General features: G+C 47.8%; 2 protein-coding genes across 2 annotated transcripts; one reads left to right on the top strand and one right to left on the bottom strand.

Moving 5' to 3' along the window:
• Window positions 1-6,912: 6,912 nt before the first annotated feature.
• Window positions 6,913-12,639, top strand: RPL36 (ribosomal protein L36). Its single transcript, XM_026035250.1, has 5 exons — window positions 6,913-6,935; window positions 7,118-7,212; window positions 7,989-8,123; window positions 8,719-8,816; window positions 12,309-12,639. The coding sequence occupies exons 2-4, from the start codon at window positions 7,120-7,122 to the stop codon at window positions 8,806-8,808; spliced, it is 318 nt and encodes a 105-aa protein (XP_025891035.1). The 5' UTR covers window positions 6,913-6,935; window positions 7,118-7,119; the 3' UTR covers window positions 8,809-8,816; window positions 12,309-12,639.
• On the bottom strand, window positions 9,624-19,516 carry LONP1 (lon peptidase 1, mitochondrial). The gene is made up of 18 exons (XM_026035247.1): window positions 19,385-19,516; window positions 18,765-18,853; window positions 17,731-17,850; window positions 17,178-17,406; window positions 17,029-17,090; window positions 16,485-16,614; window positions 15,925-16,008; window positions 15,481-15,701; window positions 15,209-15,347; window positions 14,678-14,856; window positions 13,781-13,868; window positions 13,153-13,275; window positions 12,655-12,771; window positions 12,288-12,428; window positions 12,052-12,217; window positions 11,094-11,302; window positions 10,504-10,668; window positions 9,624-10,040 (listed from the first exon to the last, which is right to left on the bottom strand). Exons 1-18 carry the CDS (start codon window positions 19,487-19,489, stop codon window positions 9,876-9,878), a joined length of 2,532 nt encoding a protein of 843 aa, XP_025891032.1. The 5' UTR covers window positions 19,490-19,516; the 3' UTR covers window positions 9,624-9,875.
• Window positions 19,517-19,526: the final 10 nt, after the last annotated feature.

Below are 19,526 nucleotides of genomic sequence, written 5' to 3'. Positions count from 1 at the left end.
TGAGTTCAATCGACAGACAGACAGACATAAACTACAACTCCCAAGGTGCCATGGCCTCCCCGCTCGGAGCAGAAGGCGGCCACGCTCCCCACGTCTGCTCCTGGCACGGAAGCCTCCGGAGTCGCCTCCCTCYGCGCTGTTTCCCTCCCAGGCGCTGGGTTTGAAGCGCGGTTGCGTTTTTTGAATTTTGGCGCCCGCCTGCAAACTGTAACCCARCTGCTGCTGGAGCAGCTCCAGCCCCTGGCCACTTGTGGGAACGGCTGGGATGTTTGTCCTGGGAATCTTTGAAACGGAGCTGCCTTCCCGCCGCACGGCACAGGAGCGTTTGTGAATGCCACACTGTGCACTTACCGTGACCCTTATGCCTTCCAATACGTATAGTTTCCCACACCAGAATATATAGGGGAAGACCAGCAATTAAATGTGCTCAGCTTGAGCCAGAATGAACTATTTTAGGAATTCTGAAAGCTTCTGTATAAGCAATTGTTTAGATTAGCTCATCTGTTCTAATGATTTGCCACTGCACCCTGTGCCTCTGTCATACTGTGGAAATCCTTATAAACCCTTCACTGCATTTTAATTGCTAATGTAATCCAGGTGTAAATCCCACTTGTTCTTAAAGCTCAGGTTCCTGCAGAACATTGCAGATAACTTCTTGAYGCAGGTGGTTGAGGAGCCAACAAGGGGAGGGGTGCTGCTAGACCTGATACTAACAAACAGAGATGGTCTAGTGGAAAATGTGAGGGTTGGGGGCACCTCCTCACCTCTGTCCCTGGAAAGGTGATGGAGCGGTTCATCCTAGAGAGAATCTCCGGGCATATGGCGGAGAAGAAGCTGCTGAGGAGCAGTCAGCATGGATTCACCAAGGGGAAGTCATGTCTGAYGAACCTCATAGCCTTCTATGATGGGGTGACGGGCTGGCTGGATGAGGGGAGAGCTGTGGATGTTGTCTACCTTGACTTCAGCAAGGCTTTTGACACTGTCTCCCATAACATCCTCATACGGAAGCTCCGGGACAGTGGGCTAGATGAGTGCACGGTGCGGTGGATCGAGGGCTGGCTGGATGGCAGAGCTCAGAGGGTGGTCATAAATGGGGCCGAGTCCAGCTGGAGGCCTGTGGCCAGTGGTGTCCCCCAGGGGTCAGTACTGGGCCCAGTGCTGTTCAACTTGTTTATCAATGACCTGGACGAGGGCACGGAATGCACCCTGAGCAAGTTTGCGGATGACACCAAGCTGGGTGGAGTGGCCGACACTCTGGAGGGCTGTGCTGCCATCCAGAGGGACCTGGACAGGCTGGAGAGTTGGGCAGAGAGGAACCTCATGAGGTTCAATAAGGACAAGTGCAGGGTCCTGCACCTGGGGAGGAATAACCCCAGGCATCAGTACAGATTAGGGGTGGACCTGCTGGAAAGCACCTCCACRGAGAGGGACCTGGGAGTCCTGGTTGACACTAAGTTAACCATGAGTGAGCAGTGTGCCCTCGTGGCCAAGAAGGCCAATGGSATCCTGGCCTGCATCAGGAGGAGCGTTGCCAGCAGGTCAAGGGAGGTGATTCTGCCCCTCTGCTCAGCTCTGGTGAGGCCGCACCTGGAGTACTGGGGGCAGTTCTGGGCACCCCAGTATAGGAAGGACGTGGAGCTTCTGGAGAGGGTCCAGAGAAGGGCAACCAGGATGATTAAGGGAATGGAACATCTCTCGTATGAAGAGAGGCTGAGTGAGCTGGGCCTTTTTTCTCTGGAGAAGAGACGGCTCAGAGGGGATATGATTAATATGTATAAGTTCAGGAAGGGAGAATGCAGGGAGGAAGGGGACAGGCTGTTTTCACTGGTGGCCAGCGATAGGACGAGGGGTAATGGCCACAAGCTGAAGCATAAGAAGTTCCGTCTCCAGGTGAGGAGCAACTTCTTTACTGTTAGGGTRACAGAGCAGTGGAACAGGCTGCCCAGGGAGGTTGTGGAGTCTCCTACTCTGGAGGTCTTCAAAACCCGCCTGGATGCCACCCTGTGCCACATGCTCTAGGTGTGCCTGCTTGAGCAGGAAGGTTGGACTAGATGATCTGTAGAGGTCCCTTCCAACCTTAAATATTCTGAAATATTCTGAAATTCTGAAATATTCTCAGCCAAAACTCACTTTTTTTTTTTAAATATTGAGGTAAATACTTTCTGTTTTATAAAATTGCCTTTCTGCAGCAGCAAGCAGAACACTTGTGAATATATAGATATGCATATATTTTATATATATGTCATCCTCTGTCTGTTGGCTGAACTTTTATGTTCACTTTTCCTTTCTCTGCTAGAGTGCAGTTGCGGGGCAGGYTGGAAAAAGGAAAGGATTAGGTAAGGGAAATGTGAAGACATAAAAGCTGAGMGGCAGCTAGAGAACTGCTGCTTTAGACCAAGTGTAATGTTTTGGTCATGGAATTAGGATCTTTTAGAATACAAGTCCTCTAGGATTGCTCTAGTGACATGGTTTAGTATTGAACCAGAGTCATTCATCTCAAGTCTTAGTAGTTACTTTCTCATTAAGGACCTTGGCAATTCAGTGCTTCTAAAAACATTTAATAATAAAGCTCCCTCTGTGCTTTCAGGAGGTAGGAATGATTCGTTAGCTCAGGACAGAGCCATGTGTGGTTTAATAAAGGGGCAGTGTGAGGCTCTGGCAGCCTTACCTGCTGCGATGGCAGAGGGCCAGGACACACAGGGCAGCTCTGTCCCCTCAGCTGTTCCCACTGGGAACCTGCTCAGCACCCCAAGGCACTGCCTGACCCATTCCCTTGCTTTTCATTTTGGTGGAAAACAGAGCCCAGGAGAAGGCTGGTTCACCTTGACAGCAAGCCAGGAACTTGGAAGTGCCCTAGGCTCAGTGCTGGAGCTCCAGCTCAAAGGTACTTCCAACATATCTGAGCGTCTCACTAGGATAAGAATAAATTCTTGGGATGTCAGAGAATACAGATAGCAGTGAAAGCCTCTGCCTAGCACTGGAATGCTTCTCCCATGAGGTATGTGAAGAGATTGCTCACACCCAGTGCTACAGACAAAGTAAAACCTCACATGTCCTTTCATGGAGAGCAACTTCTCCATTGTCTGCCAGGCAGCTTTTGGGTGTAACCAACTTTCTGATGCGATCTTGGATTTCATCATGACATTTTCACAAATCTGGGGACACAGGATCTCCTCGGTTACTTCTCACTTTCTCAGCATCTGCTTCAGGCCTTTCTCATTCTACCCTGATCTGCACTTTATTATTCATACTTCTTGTCTTTAATAGCAGCATCATTTCTATCTTCTTTGTAGTCATTTCTATCTTCTTTGTAGTCATCGGACTTCCCCTCTGCCTTGTGATCCCTGTCTTGCTCTAAATAGCCTGTCTGTGTTTAATCCATGCCTCAGATATGTTGATTCTTTTTAGGAAGGGGCAAGAATGTTCTAAGAGTTGAAGATGTAGCACAGAACATACTTTCATCAGCCTAAATCCAGCCCAGCTGGATGGTAATTAGAAGTTACTGGCAGCTTCTGAAGGTCTGGGAGAAGCACTCTGTTTCCTCCACCATAGGACTCTTATCTTGTCACAGATATCTGCTCCACCTTTCAGTTTTCATTTAAAAAATGCACAAGAGCAATGGAGAGGTTTTTTTCAGAAGTCATTTGCAGTCTTTATGAACCAAAGAAGGTGTTTTTGTAGTGAGTGACACACAACAGCTCTCAGTGTAGCATTAGCTTCTGAGCCTTCTTCTCATTTGCTCAGGAAATCTTCCCMAAAAATAGGGGGACAGAGTTCTTGGCAATAAAATACCACTGGAAACAAATTAAGGGGGCAGGCAGGAAGATACTGGCATTTCCTGGAAGTCTGGCTGCAGGCAGCCATGGGACCAGGGGAATTTATGGTGTACCTATTTACGCAAGTTAATAGCACAATTAATCTGTGATCAAAGAAAGGTTTATTTACATCACTTTGAATTAAATATGGGCCTAATAGCATTGAGTTTTGTCTGTCGCGCATAGAGCTGAGGTGCTGGCTGCGTTTTTAGGAGTCCACAGACCCTGGGGTGGCCCCAGGTTCTCCGTGGAGTTCAGTTTCCTCCAAACACAAGATCTCTGATCTTTCAGCCATTTGGCAGCTGGGAGGCGGCAGACGAGGAGGTTGAGGCCTGGTGCTGAGATGCAGTTTATCTGAGCTCCCCGGGGCTGCTTCGTGAGCCTGCAGCAATCTCGGCTCCACGCTGCTCCCGGGGTCACGTCCACCACTGCTACCCAGGGGCGTATGCAGCGCTCACATCCCTGCACTGATATTATATAAAACCTTGGCACTGATCTCAAAACACTAGCAAAAACAAACCCAGTGGGGTGTTTTTATTATTCAAACCAACCATTTGGCGCCTTATTTTCAAATCCACAGCCCAACCGCTGCTGGCTCGGTGCCCATCACCATAGAGCTTTTTACATATTTTCCTCCAGCAGCTGCGGCAACCTCCTATGTACCCCATGTCCTGCCAGGCTGACTCAGCCTCTGTGTCATGGTCTCGCTGGGGAAGAATAAGATTTCAATTTTATTCTGCTAAAAAAAAAAAATAGTGTGGTAGGAGCTCATTTGTTTTAGCAGAGCAAGGTGAAAGCAGAAACCTTTGGCTTCCCTTTGAGAGATAACAAGCGCGCTGTACAGTGACAKGAGAATTCAGGAATGCTGGGATTCCTTAAGGCAGAGCCTGTGTCACCTGAAGCAAATGTGACCTGAAGCAAATGAGAATTTTATTCTAAAAACTCTGGACCTCCTTTTGCTGACTTCAGGCAAATTCTTCCCATGCACCCAAAATAAGGTCATGTTGACCCAAAGGGTGTCAACAGCAGCACAAAAGGAGGGACAACACTGACTTTCTGCTGGCATTTGGTCATTACAATGCAAATGGGGATCGATTTCTGTCCAAAAGGGCAAAGTCTAAGGAAAAGCCATAAAGCTGTAAACGGCCTTTCTCCACTTGGGAAGGAGGAGGGAAATTTGCTCCCCCATAACAGAAGTTGTTTCAGGTTGCAGAAGAACAGGGTGAAAATCAAGGCATTCCAGTGCATGCCAGCAGAGTTARTGTCTATTAGCTAGGCTGTAAAATCCGAATAGCGTTTTATTTTTAAGTGTAGCCCCAGAAGGGTTAAATCCTTTTCTTTGGTAGCTGAAAGCAGCTTGTGTGACCTGCTGGGGCTGGAGGGACACTCTGGCAGCTGCAGGGAGTTCWTGTGCTGAGGCAGAGCAGAGCTGCCCTGGCCAGGTGGAGGGAAACCATCGTTCAGCACATGCTCCAAGGACAGGCAGTGGCTGTTCTCCCTATTTTTCTTCGGGAGCATGTGGATCTGGGAACAGATGCGGGTCTGGGATGGCATTAGGGATGGCTTCAGCACCGCCCTGCACTGTGAAAGAAGACATTGTGCTCAGCCCCAGAAACACACGTGGCTGTTCCCGTTCATTGGCACTACAGTAGTGGGCACTGCTATGGGACTGTGAACCTTGCAATTTGTCTACCTTTGACTTTTTCTCCTTTTTTTTTTTTTTTTTTTTTTTTTTTTCCCCCTATCAGAAGTGCATCTTTTGTGGCTTCTCTGGGTGTTTCTGCATGTCCATGTCTCTTTTCTCATAAAAAAAGCCCAGTGCTGGCAACTACAACAGACATGCACCCAAGCATTACGATCACGCATCGCGCACCTGTGGCATGGGCAGTCTGTGATCATCGAGGTAGATTTATGCAGTTGGTAGCCCCAGCCAGTTCTTAGATGGCAGAAAGAGATGTTATCACTGCTGCTGCCACCACATCCTCTTTTGGAGCCCTGTTCTATCTTGATGCATTGGGGTATTTCCATCCYGAGTGCAAGGGCCCCTGTTGCAGAAACGTTGCCCATGATGGACACTGATTTTTGCTGGTTACAGTTGTGAGTAATCACTTCCTGGAAGACAATGCATGACTCAGATCCCAAAAGCCTCAAGCCCCGCAGGAATAAGTAAGGCCCCCAGGGATGCRAGGCAGGGAAAGCTGCAGAAAACCCAGTTTCTGTGGGCATCAAGGCGTCAGCTCAAAGGGTAGGGGGGCTGCTGGCTACTCATGGGAATGGCTCTGGAGTGTCCCTTCATAAAACGGCCACGTTCTTCCCTTATTTTTCATGCAATCCCCCTAAGAGTACTTGGGTCAGCCAAAGTCCCCACGCTCATCGGATGAGATGTTTGCTCCTTACAGCATTTAGCACCGTTGGAATGGGGCAAAAGCGTCTGGACTTTCTAGGGTGCAGTGAGAACTTGTGAAGGCAATGACAGGAGGCAGAGAGCCTGAAATGRTAACGTTTCTTAGCTCCTCAAAAAGTAGGAAGGTAAAATAAGGGGAAGCCCAAGTAGAGTTTGGGAGCTGTGTGTCTATGTGTTTGCTTGTTGAGTGGAAAGAAGAAGGCAAAACGATTCCTCCCAAAATGCTGTTACGAAGCAGCACTGGGTTTTCTTTGGTCTTTGCAGGGCAGCCCTCCTCCCTCTGCGAAGAAAGGGAGCTCTGTGGATATTCTGCCCTCCTGTGGAGAAAAGACTTAGAGCCGGAGCTCAAGCGGGGCTTCGGGGAAGAACATTCCCCAAGACTAGAATTCGCTCTTTTTTTTTTTTTTTTTTTCATTTTTTTTCTCCCCCAATTCAGGGCAAAAGTGCTGTTTTTGATTTTTAAACACGGAAAGGGCCTTCTTTGGAGACAGGGCTGGGCTGCCCGTGCCGAGCTCCCCACCGCGCCTCGGGGCTCGCGCTCCCTCAGGCGCCGAGCRCCGGTTCCCGCCTCTATGGTCGGGGCGTGGCTAGAGCGCCCCCTACAGCCCACTCGGCTGCCTGTGTTCGTCATTTCCGGCGCTGCGGGAGGGGCTCTTGTCCCAGGGTGCCGCGCGCGCTCCCTCCTTCCGGCGGCGCCGCCATCAGCGGAGCAGCAGGTGAGACGAGGGGGTGGTGCGGCGGCATCCGCGGCCATCGGTGGCACCGGGGGGCCATCGCGGGGAGCCGCGGCCATCGGCGGCACCCGGGGTCATGGGGGGAGCCGCGGCCATCGGCGGGAGCCGCGGCGCTCGCAGCCATCGGCCGCCGCTTACCGCCCTGTCCGCGCTCTTCCCCACAGACATGGCGATCCGCTACCCCATGGCCGTGGGCCTCAACAAGGGCCACAAAGTGACGAAGAATGTGTCGAAGCCGCGGCAGTGCCGCCGCCGCGGGGTGAGTGCGGGGCCGGCGCCGGGAGGGAGCTGGAACCGGCGCTGCCGCCATGGGGAGCTCCGTGAGCAGCGGGGCTGGGAAGCTGCAGCGTAACTGGGGATGGGGGCAGCTGTTGGGACTCCCTGACAGGCTGGCAGCGGGAGCTGTCAGGTCCCTTCGCATCTTTCACMCGCTTCTAATTGCCATTTGTTCCCAGTTCGTTCTTTGCCCCGCGGTGCAGGTTGCCGTGCCAGCCTGTCTGYCCGCACACTTTTCAGACTTGCCTGCTGTTGGGCTTGTTTCTGTGAAACAGCCCATGAGAGTGCCTCAGTTTGCAGAGCAATTTTATTTTTACYAAAGCTCTGGGTATTGTCTCTGGTGTCTAGACATGGTTAGTGAAATGGGTTGCTTGCTCACAGGTGGCTGAGGTACAACTGGAACCTTTTAGCTGCGCATCAGGCGCTTGTTGTGGCTTTCATTGAAGTCTATCCTTGTTCCTGGTAGTGCTGTGCTTGGAGAACGATGTGCTTGGAGCAGAAGCCCTTTCCTGCACGGCTGTGGCARGAGTGCTGGTAACAGTTGTGCTTAGTTGCTGTAAAGTTTGCAGAGCTGAGAGGGGCAGTGATTCTAATGTGTGATCAGGGACAGCTGCTGCRTCCTGAGTCCAGTTTTATGTCCCTGCTTTCCAAATAGGGGCCCAAATGCTGTATGTRACTTGGAGGTATTTGATTGAGGGCTGGCTAAATGAGCACTGAGTTCTCTGTGTGCCGAACCTTGTCTTTTTTCCCTTCCCGTAGCGCCTRACCAAGCACACCAAGTTTGTGCGTGACATGATCAGGGAAGTCTGTGGCTTTGCACCCTACGAAAGACGTGCTATGGAATTGCTGAAAGTTTCCAAAGACAAACGCGCTCTGAAGTTCATAAAGAAACGGGTGGGTAAATCTGACATCTCAATGAAGGTGCTAAAAATTCTTGTAATTAATGTTCTGTTTGCTGCTTCTCCTTAAGGAAACCATTTTTCGATTAATTTTCTTGCTTTTCARTGGTTTGGGCAATTACTCATCTGACCTGAGGGAGTGATGGGAGCTTAACTGTGTTTTGCTGGCAAGGCCTTAAACTACCGTGACCCAAATTCTGTGCTTGTGTTGTTCTATTTGGGATAGGGCATAAAAGATTAGTACTGATAGAGATGGGCTGTTGTTAACCAACTGGCTTGAAACACCCATGTTTCACCAGGGCAGAAGCCTTGATGGCTGAGGTGTCTCTACTTGCCCCTTTCCCCCTTTAACTTCTTCGAAAAGCAACAATTAAACAAACATATGGAATAAGAGTAATGCGGAGATGTGACAGATGAGAAGTGATTTCTGACTATTTAAGGCTGACTGTGCTCAAGTTCATGCCTGTCAGAACGTCGCTATCCAGCCTGTCCTGCAGTAGAGCATCTTTCCCTGGCTGCTTGAAGCACAAGCAGGGGTTTTGCCCATTTTCCACGGCACTGAGTGCTGACCATGCTGCTCCTCCCTGCAGGTCGGCACTCACATTCGGGCCAAGCGGAAGCGTGAGGAACTCAGCAACGTCCTGGCAGCCATGAGAAAAGCTGCTGCAAAGAAGGATTGAGCTGTACGGTCTGTAACTCAATAAAATCCTTTCTCACAAAAGCAGTGTAGCAGCTGCTACCGGAACGTTTATTGCAGGCTGTAGGAAGCGGAGTCCTCCTGGGGGTGCTGGTTTGGGTCAAGAGGAGTTCTAGGTAACCTCACACCTCTGGGCCGGGGTGAGGGTACAGAGAGAGCACTGCCCTTTTCCTCTGGTGCCGCTGCCTGAGGGGCAAGGTCAGTGCTGCTTTGGTTGACCAGCCATTTAGGGGGAATGGGCAGAAAGATGGGCCCTGGCTGATTACCTGGAGGGGAATACATTACTAGTACTCATGTAATTGCTCTCCCCCTTTTGAATAACTCCTTTTTAAACCCAGTTTCTATAGTGCTCGCTCTAAGTACTTAAGCACTCGCATTCACTAGAGCAAGACTATGTTTATTGATGCACAACAGCCACTCTTAACCCACTTGATTTCTGACCTGTTGTTTCATTTAGTACAAAATACACTTCTTGCAGCAATAGCACATCTAACTGCTGCTCCTGAGCCTTTTCCTTCTGTCCAGCTTTGTGCTCTCTTGCCCCTTAGGGTTGTTCTTGATGAGGGTGAGTTGGGCTGTAGTCTAGAGGAAGAGAACCACGTCCAGCTGCAGCCCGTTGCAAGGGCTCTGCTGTACTGTCCCCCTCTGTTGCATAAGCCCAGACAGCATGACGTTCTGGAGAACTACTCGGTGACCGGGTGCCCAGAACACCCTGCATTGAAGCACAGCTCCGCTCTGTTACCAGTCAGTTTTTCCATAAGCAGGCACYGGCATTTACAGTGAAATAACATTCTTTAAGGATAAGCCTTCAACATACCTCTGCTTTGAGTAGTTTGTAATGTGCAAATTCTTTAGATAAAGTTTCAGAGTTTAATTTTATTGGAAATACTTCACATGTGTCATAATTGTAGTAAACAGTGAGAAATATTTTACTCTACGAAAGCCATAATCCATTTTGGTGGCTGCGCAGCAGCAATAGCTTTAAGTCACAGTTCAGGATTCTCCCTCTGTTACAGGACAGACCGCTCCCAGTCCTTAGGTTGATGGCGGTCACCCTCCAGCAGAAGCCAGCGTTGGAAATGCTATATCAAACACTTCTTTGTAGTGTTCCACAAAATGCACTTCTAGTCCTTCTGTAATGAATCCAGCAAGGTCATAATAATCCTTTTTATTTTCAGATGGCAAAACGATACAGGTAACACCTGCTCTCTTTGCCTAGGAGAAGCAGAACATTAATCAGGCTACGTGTTTAGTCCAAGAAATTCATTAGTCTACCACAAACAGACTTTTTAAGAAATGCACTCCCCAGCCTCCCCTTTGCAGGTCCAGTAACAGCTGAAGTTGAAGGTATCTTAGGGGGCTTTGTCAGCACACCCAGAAATGGTTTAGACTAATTCATGCTATTTTATATAGTTTTAGGAGTCTGCTTCAGTGTGAGTGAGGACAGGCCCTAGAATCACAGTTCATCAGACCGCTCCCCCCTACTCTATTCACAGCACAGCATCCCTTCCATGAAACAGGCAGGATGTCCACCTTCCACACTTCTCCATGGTGGCTATGGAATTACTGCCACTCCTTCCACTAGAGGAGCGGTCACAGTGGTTGTCCCTGTCACCCCTGAGGCTGACCCACAGCTGGTCTCCCCCTCTCACACCCAGAGAAAAGGAAGTGCTCTTACCGCAATAGTTTTCTCCTTTATTCCACCAACAGGAAGAATTTTTCCAGTTAACGACACCTCTCCGGTCATGGCCAAATTCTGTCTCACTGGGCAGTTCATGGCCAGCGATAATAAAGCTGTAACTATCGTACACCCTGCACTTGGTCCATCCTTTGGGGTTGCTCCCTGTTAAAATAATAATAAATTTTAAAAATCCCATCCACCAACACTACTGTGCTATTCAAAGAAGAGACTGTGATGGAGTAAAAGCCCTTCAAGACTCAAAGGCCTAAACTCACGGCAATCAGGCTTTATCTAAGAACAAACAGATCKTTAAGGCAAAAGCTGAAGGAATTAATGCTGAGAGGTGCAAGAACAGAGATCACCTCTGCCTCATGCTCCTCCAAGAAGTCAGTACTCAGAAAACAACTATGTTGTTGGAATCTGGCAAAGGACGCAGTAAGCGCCAATAAGGAAACTCTGATCTAGGTTAAAGATGAAAGTTTGGAAACAGAATTCAGTGAAGACAGTTCTGTTCCTAACGGACCCCTAGAGCCCACTACCACAAAAAACGGGCTCCTTGCAGCATCCCARAAGTGGCAGCACTTTACCTCTGGCACATGCAAGTGGATGTGGGAAGACAGGAGGAAGTCATTGCTGGGCTCCTTCTGCATCAAAAAGGCTCTCGCAAATGTGTAAGCTATTTTGGCACTCTCTTTCATCACATCTCCCAGTTGCCCTGTTACTTCGAGGGACCCATCCTTATTCTCCTTRTTTTTGGGTCGCTTTAGGGATGTTTCAACAAACAGCGTGGAACCTCCTGAGAAAGGAAATAAAAGTGACAACCTGAGAAATGTTCAAGGAAAATAAAAGCAGAGGGTTCCAGCGATGGAGGAGCAGTGTCAGTACTTTGAATCTAGGGCCCTCCACTCGGACACTGGCTCTTGGGTGACAAGCAGTTGAAATCTGCAGAAATATTAGCTAGAAATCTCCCCAAAATTGTACTTACGGTTGCAAGCATTGGGAGTAACTGCTGATTTGTGTAAATGGGCAAAACCTTTGGAACTTGTTATTGCTGGCAGCACCTCTCCAAGAGCCTATACAATCTTTGACAGGCGCAAATATCCATCTGCTTTCTCCACTACACTGCTCATTTTCCTCTTAACCACTTCCAATATTTTAATTCCACCTGAAGTCAACGAGACTACTGTAAGTCAGTAGAGCACCTCCTGCTTTACAGAGGCACTTCATCATACTGGGTATGGAGCATAACATGAGATGCTTGCCTGGAGTGAGTGATGGGCTGAGGGATGGAAAGAGGGCCCCTTCTTCAGTTAAGTCATGGTCACAAAAAGGCCACAGAAGTTACTTTTACTGATACATATAAGAACTTCAGTGGGTTCAGTAAGGAAAATTCAGTTTGTGCACTACAAGGCTACATCTGGAAGTGTTGACACGCATTTTGCTTTACCAGCTCGTACTTTCCAAAACAGCAGCTACATTTTAATATAGCAGAAGGGAAAAAAAAAATCTGGAAGCACAATATGGACCCGAAAGTCAGTGTCTTACCCATAGCTGTCCAGGCCAGACCCATCACCACGCCTGGAGGAGTGGTTTCATACATTCTATCCACAGTGAAGATGGGCTTTCCTACAAAGTCCTGCAGGTTTTCAGGTGTTACTTGGACCATTTCTGCTTCTCCACTCACAATTTTATAGGCAGATTTCCTCAATACCTAAGTGAACAGTAATTAGTTTCTGCGGAAGAAGCTGAGAAGGCTGAAGCACAGAGGTGGTTATTCTTACCTTTTCTACTTGTTTCTGCAGATTCCTCACTCCACTCTCTCTGCAGTATTGCTTGATGAGAACAGTCAGGACATCTGGGGTGATTTTGGCTTTGTTTTCATCCAAGCCACACAGAACTCGTGCTTGAGGGACCAARTACCTCTGAAAGAAATCGTCCACCACATCTTTCCATTAGTATTTGTAACAATGGCTCAATTGTTCCACAATTTGTTGTCTTACTAGAGCATTCTAAATTGGAGGAGCTTTGTCCAGAATACCACATGCCTATTATTGGTTGGCAGGATTGGCTGTAAATATATAAATCTGAAGTCGCTAAGATTTTATCCAGATGTAGTTCACAGAGTGTCTGTGAAATAGTTTCYCTTACCTCTGCAATTGCAAGTTTCTCTTCTGCTACATATCCTGATACGTTGATCATTTCCATTCTGTCTCGCAGAGGCTCTGGAATGGTTTCTGTTACATTGGCGGTGCAAATAAAGAGTACCTGGAAGTACAACAGCCTATTAGGTATTTTCATTAACTTGCTGTCYTGCCTCATTCAGTTGCCTCAATTCTGGGCTTCTGTCTCTGAGGGGGTAGAGGAAGCTCATCGGTGGATAGAGACATCCCAATTGAAAAGCTTGCAGCAGCATGAAGCCATCTCACTTCATGCCAACCCTGACTACCACCATGTAAATCAAAAACTCAACATATGCTAGTGATGATGTTTTCTGAAGTACGTATAGACACCTGGATTTAAGCAAACTTTCTGAGATCTACCCCACACCACCAGTGTCCAACTGAAACTTGTGATGCAGAGGAAATCTCTGTATTGATATACATTGACACATCGTAGCTCCATAACCTCTGCAGAAGAGGGAAGTACCTTTGATAAATCCACAGGAACATCAAGRTAGTGATCCAAGAAGTTAGAGTTCTGTTCTGGGTCCAACAGCTCTAGAAGGGCTGAAGATGGATCTCCTTGATACCCTCTTCCTATTTTATCCACCTACGGAAGACAAATTTCAAATACTATGAGAAATTCCTCACCATGATACAAACATTTAGTGAAAAGATTTTTCAAAGGTTACATTTCAAAATCTTCACTTGTTTGTTCACAAATAGTCACTACCAGCGTACCATTTTCTATACATTTAGCCAAGCCATAACAGCAGGTTAGACCTTTGGTCTGACCAAGTAACCACCCACTCATTTTCTGTCCTTGCTTTTCCATTAAAACAATAGGTCACTAAAGCAATAAGGYCTCTGAAGCATCTTAGTCCTTACAGAATAAGGTTTAGGCCTGGCATTTGTGTCATATATAATATAAAGTAGAAATCTGCCATAGGGAAAGATGACAAAGGTCTTTGGGCAACAGTGACACCACAGATCTTGAGAGCTCATCCTCACAACCAATGTGGAGCTGTTAGGGACATTACAGAGGGGCATCTGTCAGGGCCAAGAACTGACACCTATGCATTTAAGAGCAGAATCTAGAAGATGAGATACATCACCTCATCAATCAGTATAAGCGGATTCTCTGTCTTGGTTTTCTTCAGGCACTGGATGATTTTTCCAGGCATTGCCCCAACATATGTCCTCCTGTTTTATCAGAAACTATATTTAGGAAAGGGTTGTAAAATACAGCACACATCACACAGCATAACATGCACCCATTAAATCTGTATATCCTGCTGGGAAGCTAATCAAGGGAAAAAATAGTGTAAACCAAAAAGCAAACTAAAGGAATATACTGGTTACAGCAAAACAGTCYTGCTGCCAGAGCAGCTCGTGTCCAGGACAGGCAGACACGGAGCAAGAATGTAACTGAATGAACTCAGACCTCCTGGCATGAACAACAGGAGACAAAAGCTACAGACTCAGCACAGACCACAGAACATCCTGGAAAACACTGCAGAATAGCAGTTCTTGTTAACACTATGAAAACATTACTAGTTCGAAGGTGTACGCAGAAGGAAAATTAATCCCTGGCACAACCCAATTTGCTGATTTTTTATCCACTTATCATTCCCATTCTAAAGTTTCATGATGCAGCACTTCCCTCCTGGTTTGGAGGCCATTCACACACGAATACCTCCGAATGACCTTGTTCAAACTATGATCATTCTTTAGGACTGGCATTTACGGACACACAGTTCAGTGCTTTTGGTAGCTTGCACAGCTCTTAAGATCTCCCATTAGCAAACACAAGCAGCAGGGAGCATAATGCACTGAGAGATGCCAACGTGATGATGTTAAGCTCGTCCCTTTGCCACCACTGTCACCTTGTCCTACACCCCAGCTCCTGGTGGGTAGAGCTGACATTTAATTGCACACGATTYAACTTCAGTTAGGTTCCTATTTTGACAATGTTAGTAGAAATTGCTGGAAAGTGCTCAAGTTGCACTGACCTGTGTCCCTTTATTTCTGCCACGTCAGTCATCCCTCCAACGCTGAAGCGGAAGTATTCCCTGTTGAGGGCTCTCGCAATGGAGCGGGCAATGCTGGTCTTGCCAACCCCGGGAGGGCCGTAAAAACACAGAATCTTCCCCTGGGTGGACCCTCGCAGCTGGCTGACTGCTATAAACTCCTGGGGAACAGAAGCACCAAAACTGAACAGACGGCAGTGGCAGCAATATCAAAGCATATTTGTTACCACGTCAAATGGTGCTTACAAAAAAATCTAGAGACTGCTCCCCTTCGCGTTACTTATTTCCTCCTCGAAGTTAAGGGACAACAGCACATAGTAATTTCAAATCAGAACACGGCCTTCATTGCCACCAGCAGTTAAACACATTAGCCTATACAAAAATATTCCTAGGGCTTCCTGCTTGATCCATGAATTAATACAAAACGAAAGGAGAGCCACAAGCTTGAACCTGCCCAACTGCCTGATGCCACCCAGGGTAGGAAGGGGGGTGCTCTGCCCATTCCTGCCTTACCAGGATTCGCTTCTTTACATCATCCATTCCATAATGATCCTCCTCCAGAACTGCCTGGGCTCGGGTCAGCTCCAGGTTCTCCTCACTGCATTTACCCCATGGGATGGATGTCAGCCAGTCCAAGTAGTTCCGTGTAACACTAGCAGAAGGAGACAAAGGAGAATGATTTGACAACCACCACTCCTTTCTCTTCTAGCTTAAAAATAATGTATAGATTTTTCTCCCAACAGAATATCCTCCCTTAACAGCAGCAGATATCGCCGTGCGCTCACTTGAACTCTGAGGAGTGATTATCTAGCAAACTCAGCTTGTTCAGCTCTTCATCTATCACGTCCATAACGTGCTTTGGCACCACCAGCTCCTTTAGTCGCTCGCGGAATTTCTCTTCTATGGCATCCTTGTCCTCTTTTTCCAGACCTAGCTCTTTCTTAATGATCTTCAGTTGCTCTTGGAGGAGATACTTGCGATGAGTCTGCTTGATCTTTTCCTCCACCTAGACAGAGCAGCAAATACAGTATTTATTCTGTTCCAGATAGTACACATCAAACACATGCTCCCAAACACACTGCAGTTACGATCTGTGTTACCCCTAAACTWACTTTCTCCCTTTAAAGCGCCCACCATTGTCTTGCTTTATCATTCTTCAGCAGCAAAACTAAGCAGTAAAATGGACAGGGTATAAATACAGGCGGTCCATGAGCTACTCAAAGACTTACCTCCCTTCCAAGACGCTGCTGGAGTTTGCTCAGCTCATATTCCTTCTTCAGGAGGGACAGGGCCTTGTAAAGTCGTTTGGGAATCTGGACAAAAAATAAGTACACAAAGTAAATTTTCAGACATGGTACTCTTGTTAGCCTTTCTCTCCAGAAGTTATAATCTAAAATAAAAAGCTCCTACTGGTTACCCACAAATTGCTCTTGCTGGGAGAAGCCTGCCCCAACTCTCCAGCATCCACAGATATAAAACAACAAACCTTGYAGCTGTTCARCAATATGGACCYGACTGGGGAACAACAACTGCTACCAAAGGTGCACAGCACCCAGCCTTTTCCTCAAGTTATTCATTATATTTATATTGATATATTTATATCAGTTACGATATTTAATACATCCTTCAGCTAGAACCTAGTCATGGATAACTAATCCATCATCACTTATACTATGCTGTCCTCTATCCTGAGGATATATATGAGGATATACTGCTAGAGAAGCCACGATACGTGACAGACACACTTCTAATTCCGCTAGTACAGCTCCAGTTCAAAGCTTCCTCTTACACTGGTTTCTTCCAGGACGTCTTGGAGTTCTTGCGACTCTGCCCCTGTTAGCGCTGCCCCCATGTCACTCAAGTAGATAGGATTATCTACTACTCGCTGTCCAGCCTGCATCATCTGAAGTACCGACTCTCTGAAAAACAGAGGTAACCCCCCAAAAAAGATTAATCAACAGAGAATTGCTACGTTCATAAGGAAGCACCCTAGAACAGCTATTTAGCTTGTGAGGACAAGATTAAAAAGTAAACTCAGCTCCACTTCAGAACAAAATAATTTTGTATTTTACATCTGATTCAGGCAGTGCTCAGTAACAAATCAAAAAAAAAAAAAATCCTTGATAATTAAAAGGAATGATCCTATCTCTTATCAAAGTTTCCTCTCCATTTCTAACAGAGGATGATAAAACTTGCATCTTAAAACAAACTCCTAAGCAAAAATTAAGCAAGGGCCTTTTCTTAGTTACTGCTAAAGGACAGGTGAAAAAGAAAATCTCAGRCTACTCCCATGTGACTGAGAACTTGCCATTGCTAAAGCCATTCCCACGTACCTGTACAAGGGGTTCAAGGCAATGATGTCCCGGATTGTTTTGACAATTTCTGCAGTAAGTGCCTATTAACACAAGAAGGTTTTAAAAAACAATAAGCTGGAAAACACACTACTCTACAGAGCAGGCCCTGGCTTGGATGATTCACTCACTTTAACCTCTTCTGTCATCTGAAAATCTTCATGAACCACATTCTCTACTTCCACCATAAGAACCTCCTGCAAGGAAGAAGCCACAGGCTCTAGTACCCCTTCCACAGCCTGCTCCTTTGCTCCAGGCTCTTCTTCGGCCTCTTTTCGAGGCCGCTTCTGCTTCCTTCTGATTTTCTGTTTGTTCTCAGACTCCTCAGGCTCAACCTCTAGTTGCTTGTTTATACGAATCCTAAAAGTCAAGACAAACAGCAACAGTCAATTCTCCTCTATACCCAGCTACGTCTCTCARGAAAGAAAAAAAGAGTTCGAGTTGTATTCTGAGTAAACTAAAATGCAACTAAAATCTTCTGCTCCTAAATAGCTCATCTTTTGGTGAGCTTGCATCTGATTGCATCATTGCCCTCAAGCTCTTATTAAAGGCATTCACACGGTACAGCAGAGGAACTACTGCAYAGCTTCGCTTTCCTTGTGAAGCCACATGCAGGTGGTGAAGATGCTACAGGCACAGGTCTGTGTGTACAGAAGTGAGAGGAAACGCAGCTGAGGTCATTACCTGCGGTGCCCCATGACTATCATCCGCAGCTTGTCGCCGAGGTCCTGCATCTCGTGGATTTGTACAAAAGTTCCCATCTGATAGATTTCATCCAGATTCTCCACCACGTCCGATTCGTTGCTGTGGGGAAAAGAAATAAGAGCAGATATTCAGAAAGTAGGATATTCAGAATATCAAGAAAGTCATTATTGAGAAAGGTAGACTGTAAGAAGACTTTAGACTGACTTAAAGAGCAAAGACATTCACTTTGCCCCGTGTTACCACCGCATGGGCTGTTTCCAAGTCACTCGGCTATCTGGATACCTCATTCCTCTCCCAAATAAAAACAGGCTTTGCTGCAGCCAGGCTTAAGCCCCTAGCTATGCTCGTGGTAGGAAAAAAAGCTGTGACAGTTGGAGGATGCCCCAAACCCTGCCTACATTCAGCTGCTGTATCACAAGGCAGAGAATTTCCACACAGATTTAGAATCATGGAATCCTTAAGGTTGGAARGGACCTCTAGAGATCATCTAGTCCAASCCCCTGCACACGCAGGGTCACCCWGAGCACGGGGCACAGGCTGCATCCAAGCAGGTTGTGAAGACCTCCAGAGAAGSAGACTCCCCATCCTCTCTGGGCAGCCTGTGCCAGGGCTCTGGCTCTCTCACTGTCAAGGAATTTTTCCTCAAGTTCCTGTGGAACTTTTGGTGCTTCAGTTTGTGGCTGTTTCCTCTAGTTCAACCAGGGGCCACCACTGCAAAGAGGCCGCTCCATCATCCTCACTGCCTCCCTTGAGGTGTCTACAGACACTGCTCAGGTCCCCCTCAGCCTTCTCTTCTCCAGGCTGGACAGGCCCAGCTCCCTCAGCCTTTGCTCTCAGGGCAGATGTTCCAGGCCCCGATCATCCTCGTAGCCCTGCGCTGGACTCTCTCCAGCAGCTCCACATCCCTCCTGTCCTGGGGAGCCCAGCGCTGCACACAGTACACATTCTTAGGGAAAAATCAGCCTCGTCACGGAAATGCCTTATATCCAAAGGCATCAARAGGCACAACTTACTTATCATCCTTTTTAAGGAAGACACCAGCGTAAGGCTGGGCAAGACGAACTTTCCTCCTCAACAGCTCAACCAGCTTCTGATTTTTCACCTAGGACAAGAGTAAATTCAAAGTCAGAGGTGGATTTGAAAACTTCACAGTCCCATTCATTGCGTAAGGCCACATTTCTGCTGGAACTGAACTACTAGAGCCATGAAAGGGAATATTCAGGACAAGTGTTTCTGTCCCGTTTGCTCGCAGATCTTTGCCTTTGCATCGCTCTTCCTGATCCCAGGGGACGGGCGCCCGGAGCGAACTCGGGACGGGATCTGCTTAACCTTGAGCGGAGACACGAGCAAAGGCCAAAGCTGGATGCGCCCAGCGGCAAGGGCGGCAGGGAAGACCCTGACGCAAGGCCAGGCAAGCGGGGATTTCGCAACCCTTTTCTCCAGGAGGCGGCAAGATTCCCAAGGGCAGCGAGGGGGAAGATGAGCTGGCGGAGGCAGCAGAACGCCCTGACGGGTCCTGCTACCTGCTCGAACACCTTGCACTAGCAATAAAATAATAAGCGTGCAAAAAGCACCCGAAACAAGAGGAGAACGTGGAAACCCGTGGAGGGAGGCCGCGCGCCGGCCGGCTCACCTCGATGATCTTGATGAAGCGCGGGAAGACGGGGTTGCGCGTCACGGCGATGAGCGGCACGTTGGGGAAGTGCTCGGGCACGAGCAGCGGCGTGAGCGCCGTCATGGCGGCGCCGCCGCCCTCCGCGCCGCCGCCGCCGCCC

The sequence above is a fragment of the Nothoprocta perdicaria genome, unplaced genomic scaffold (genome assembly GCF_003342845.1).
Source record: "Nothoprocta perdicaria isolate Ctin4 unplaced genomic scaffold, notPer1 scaffold_157, whole genome shotgun sequence".
NCBI classification, from domain to species: Eukaryota; Metazoa; Chordata; class Aves; order Tinamiformes; family Tinamidae; genus Nothoprocta; species Nothoprocta perdicaria.
This window is presented reverse-complemented; position numbering and strand designations above follow the sequence as displayed.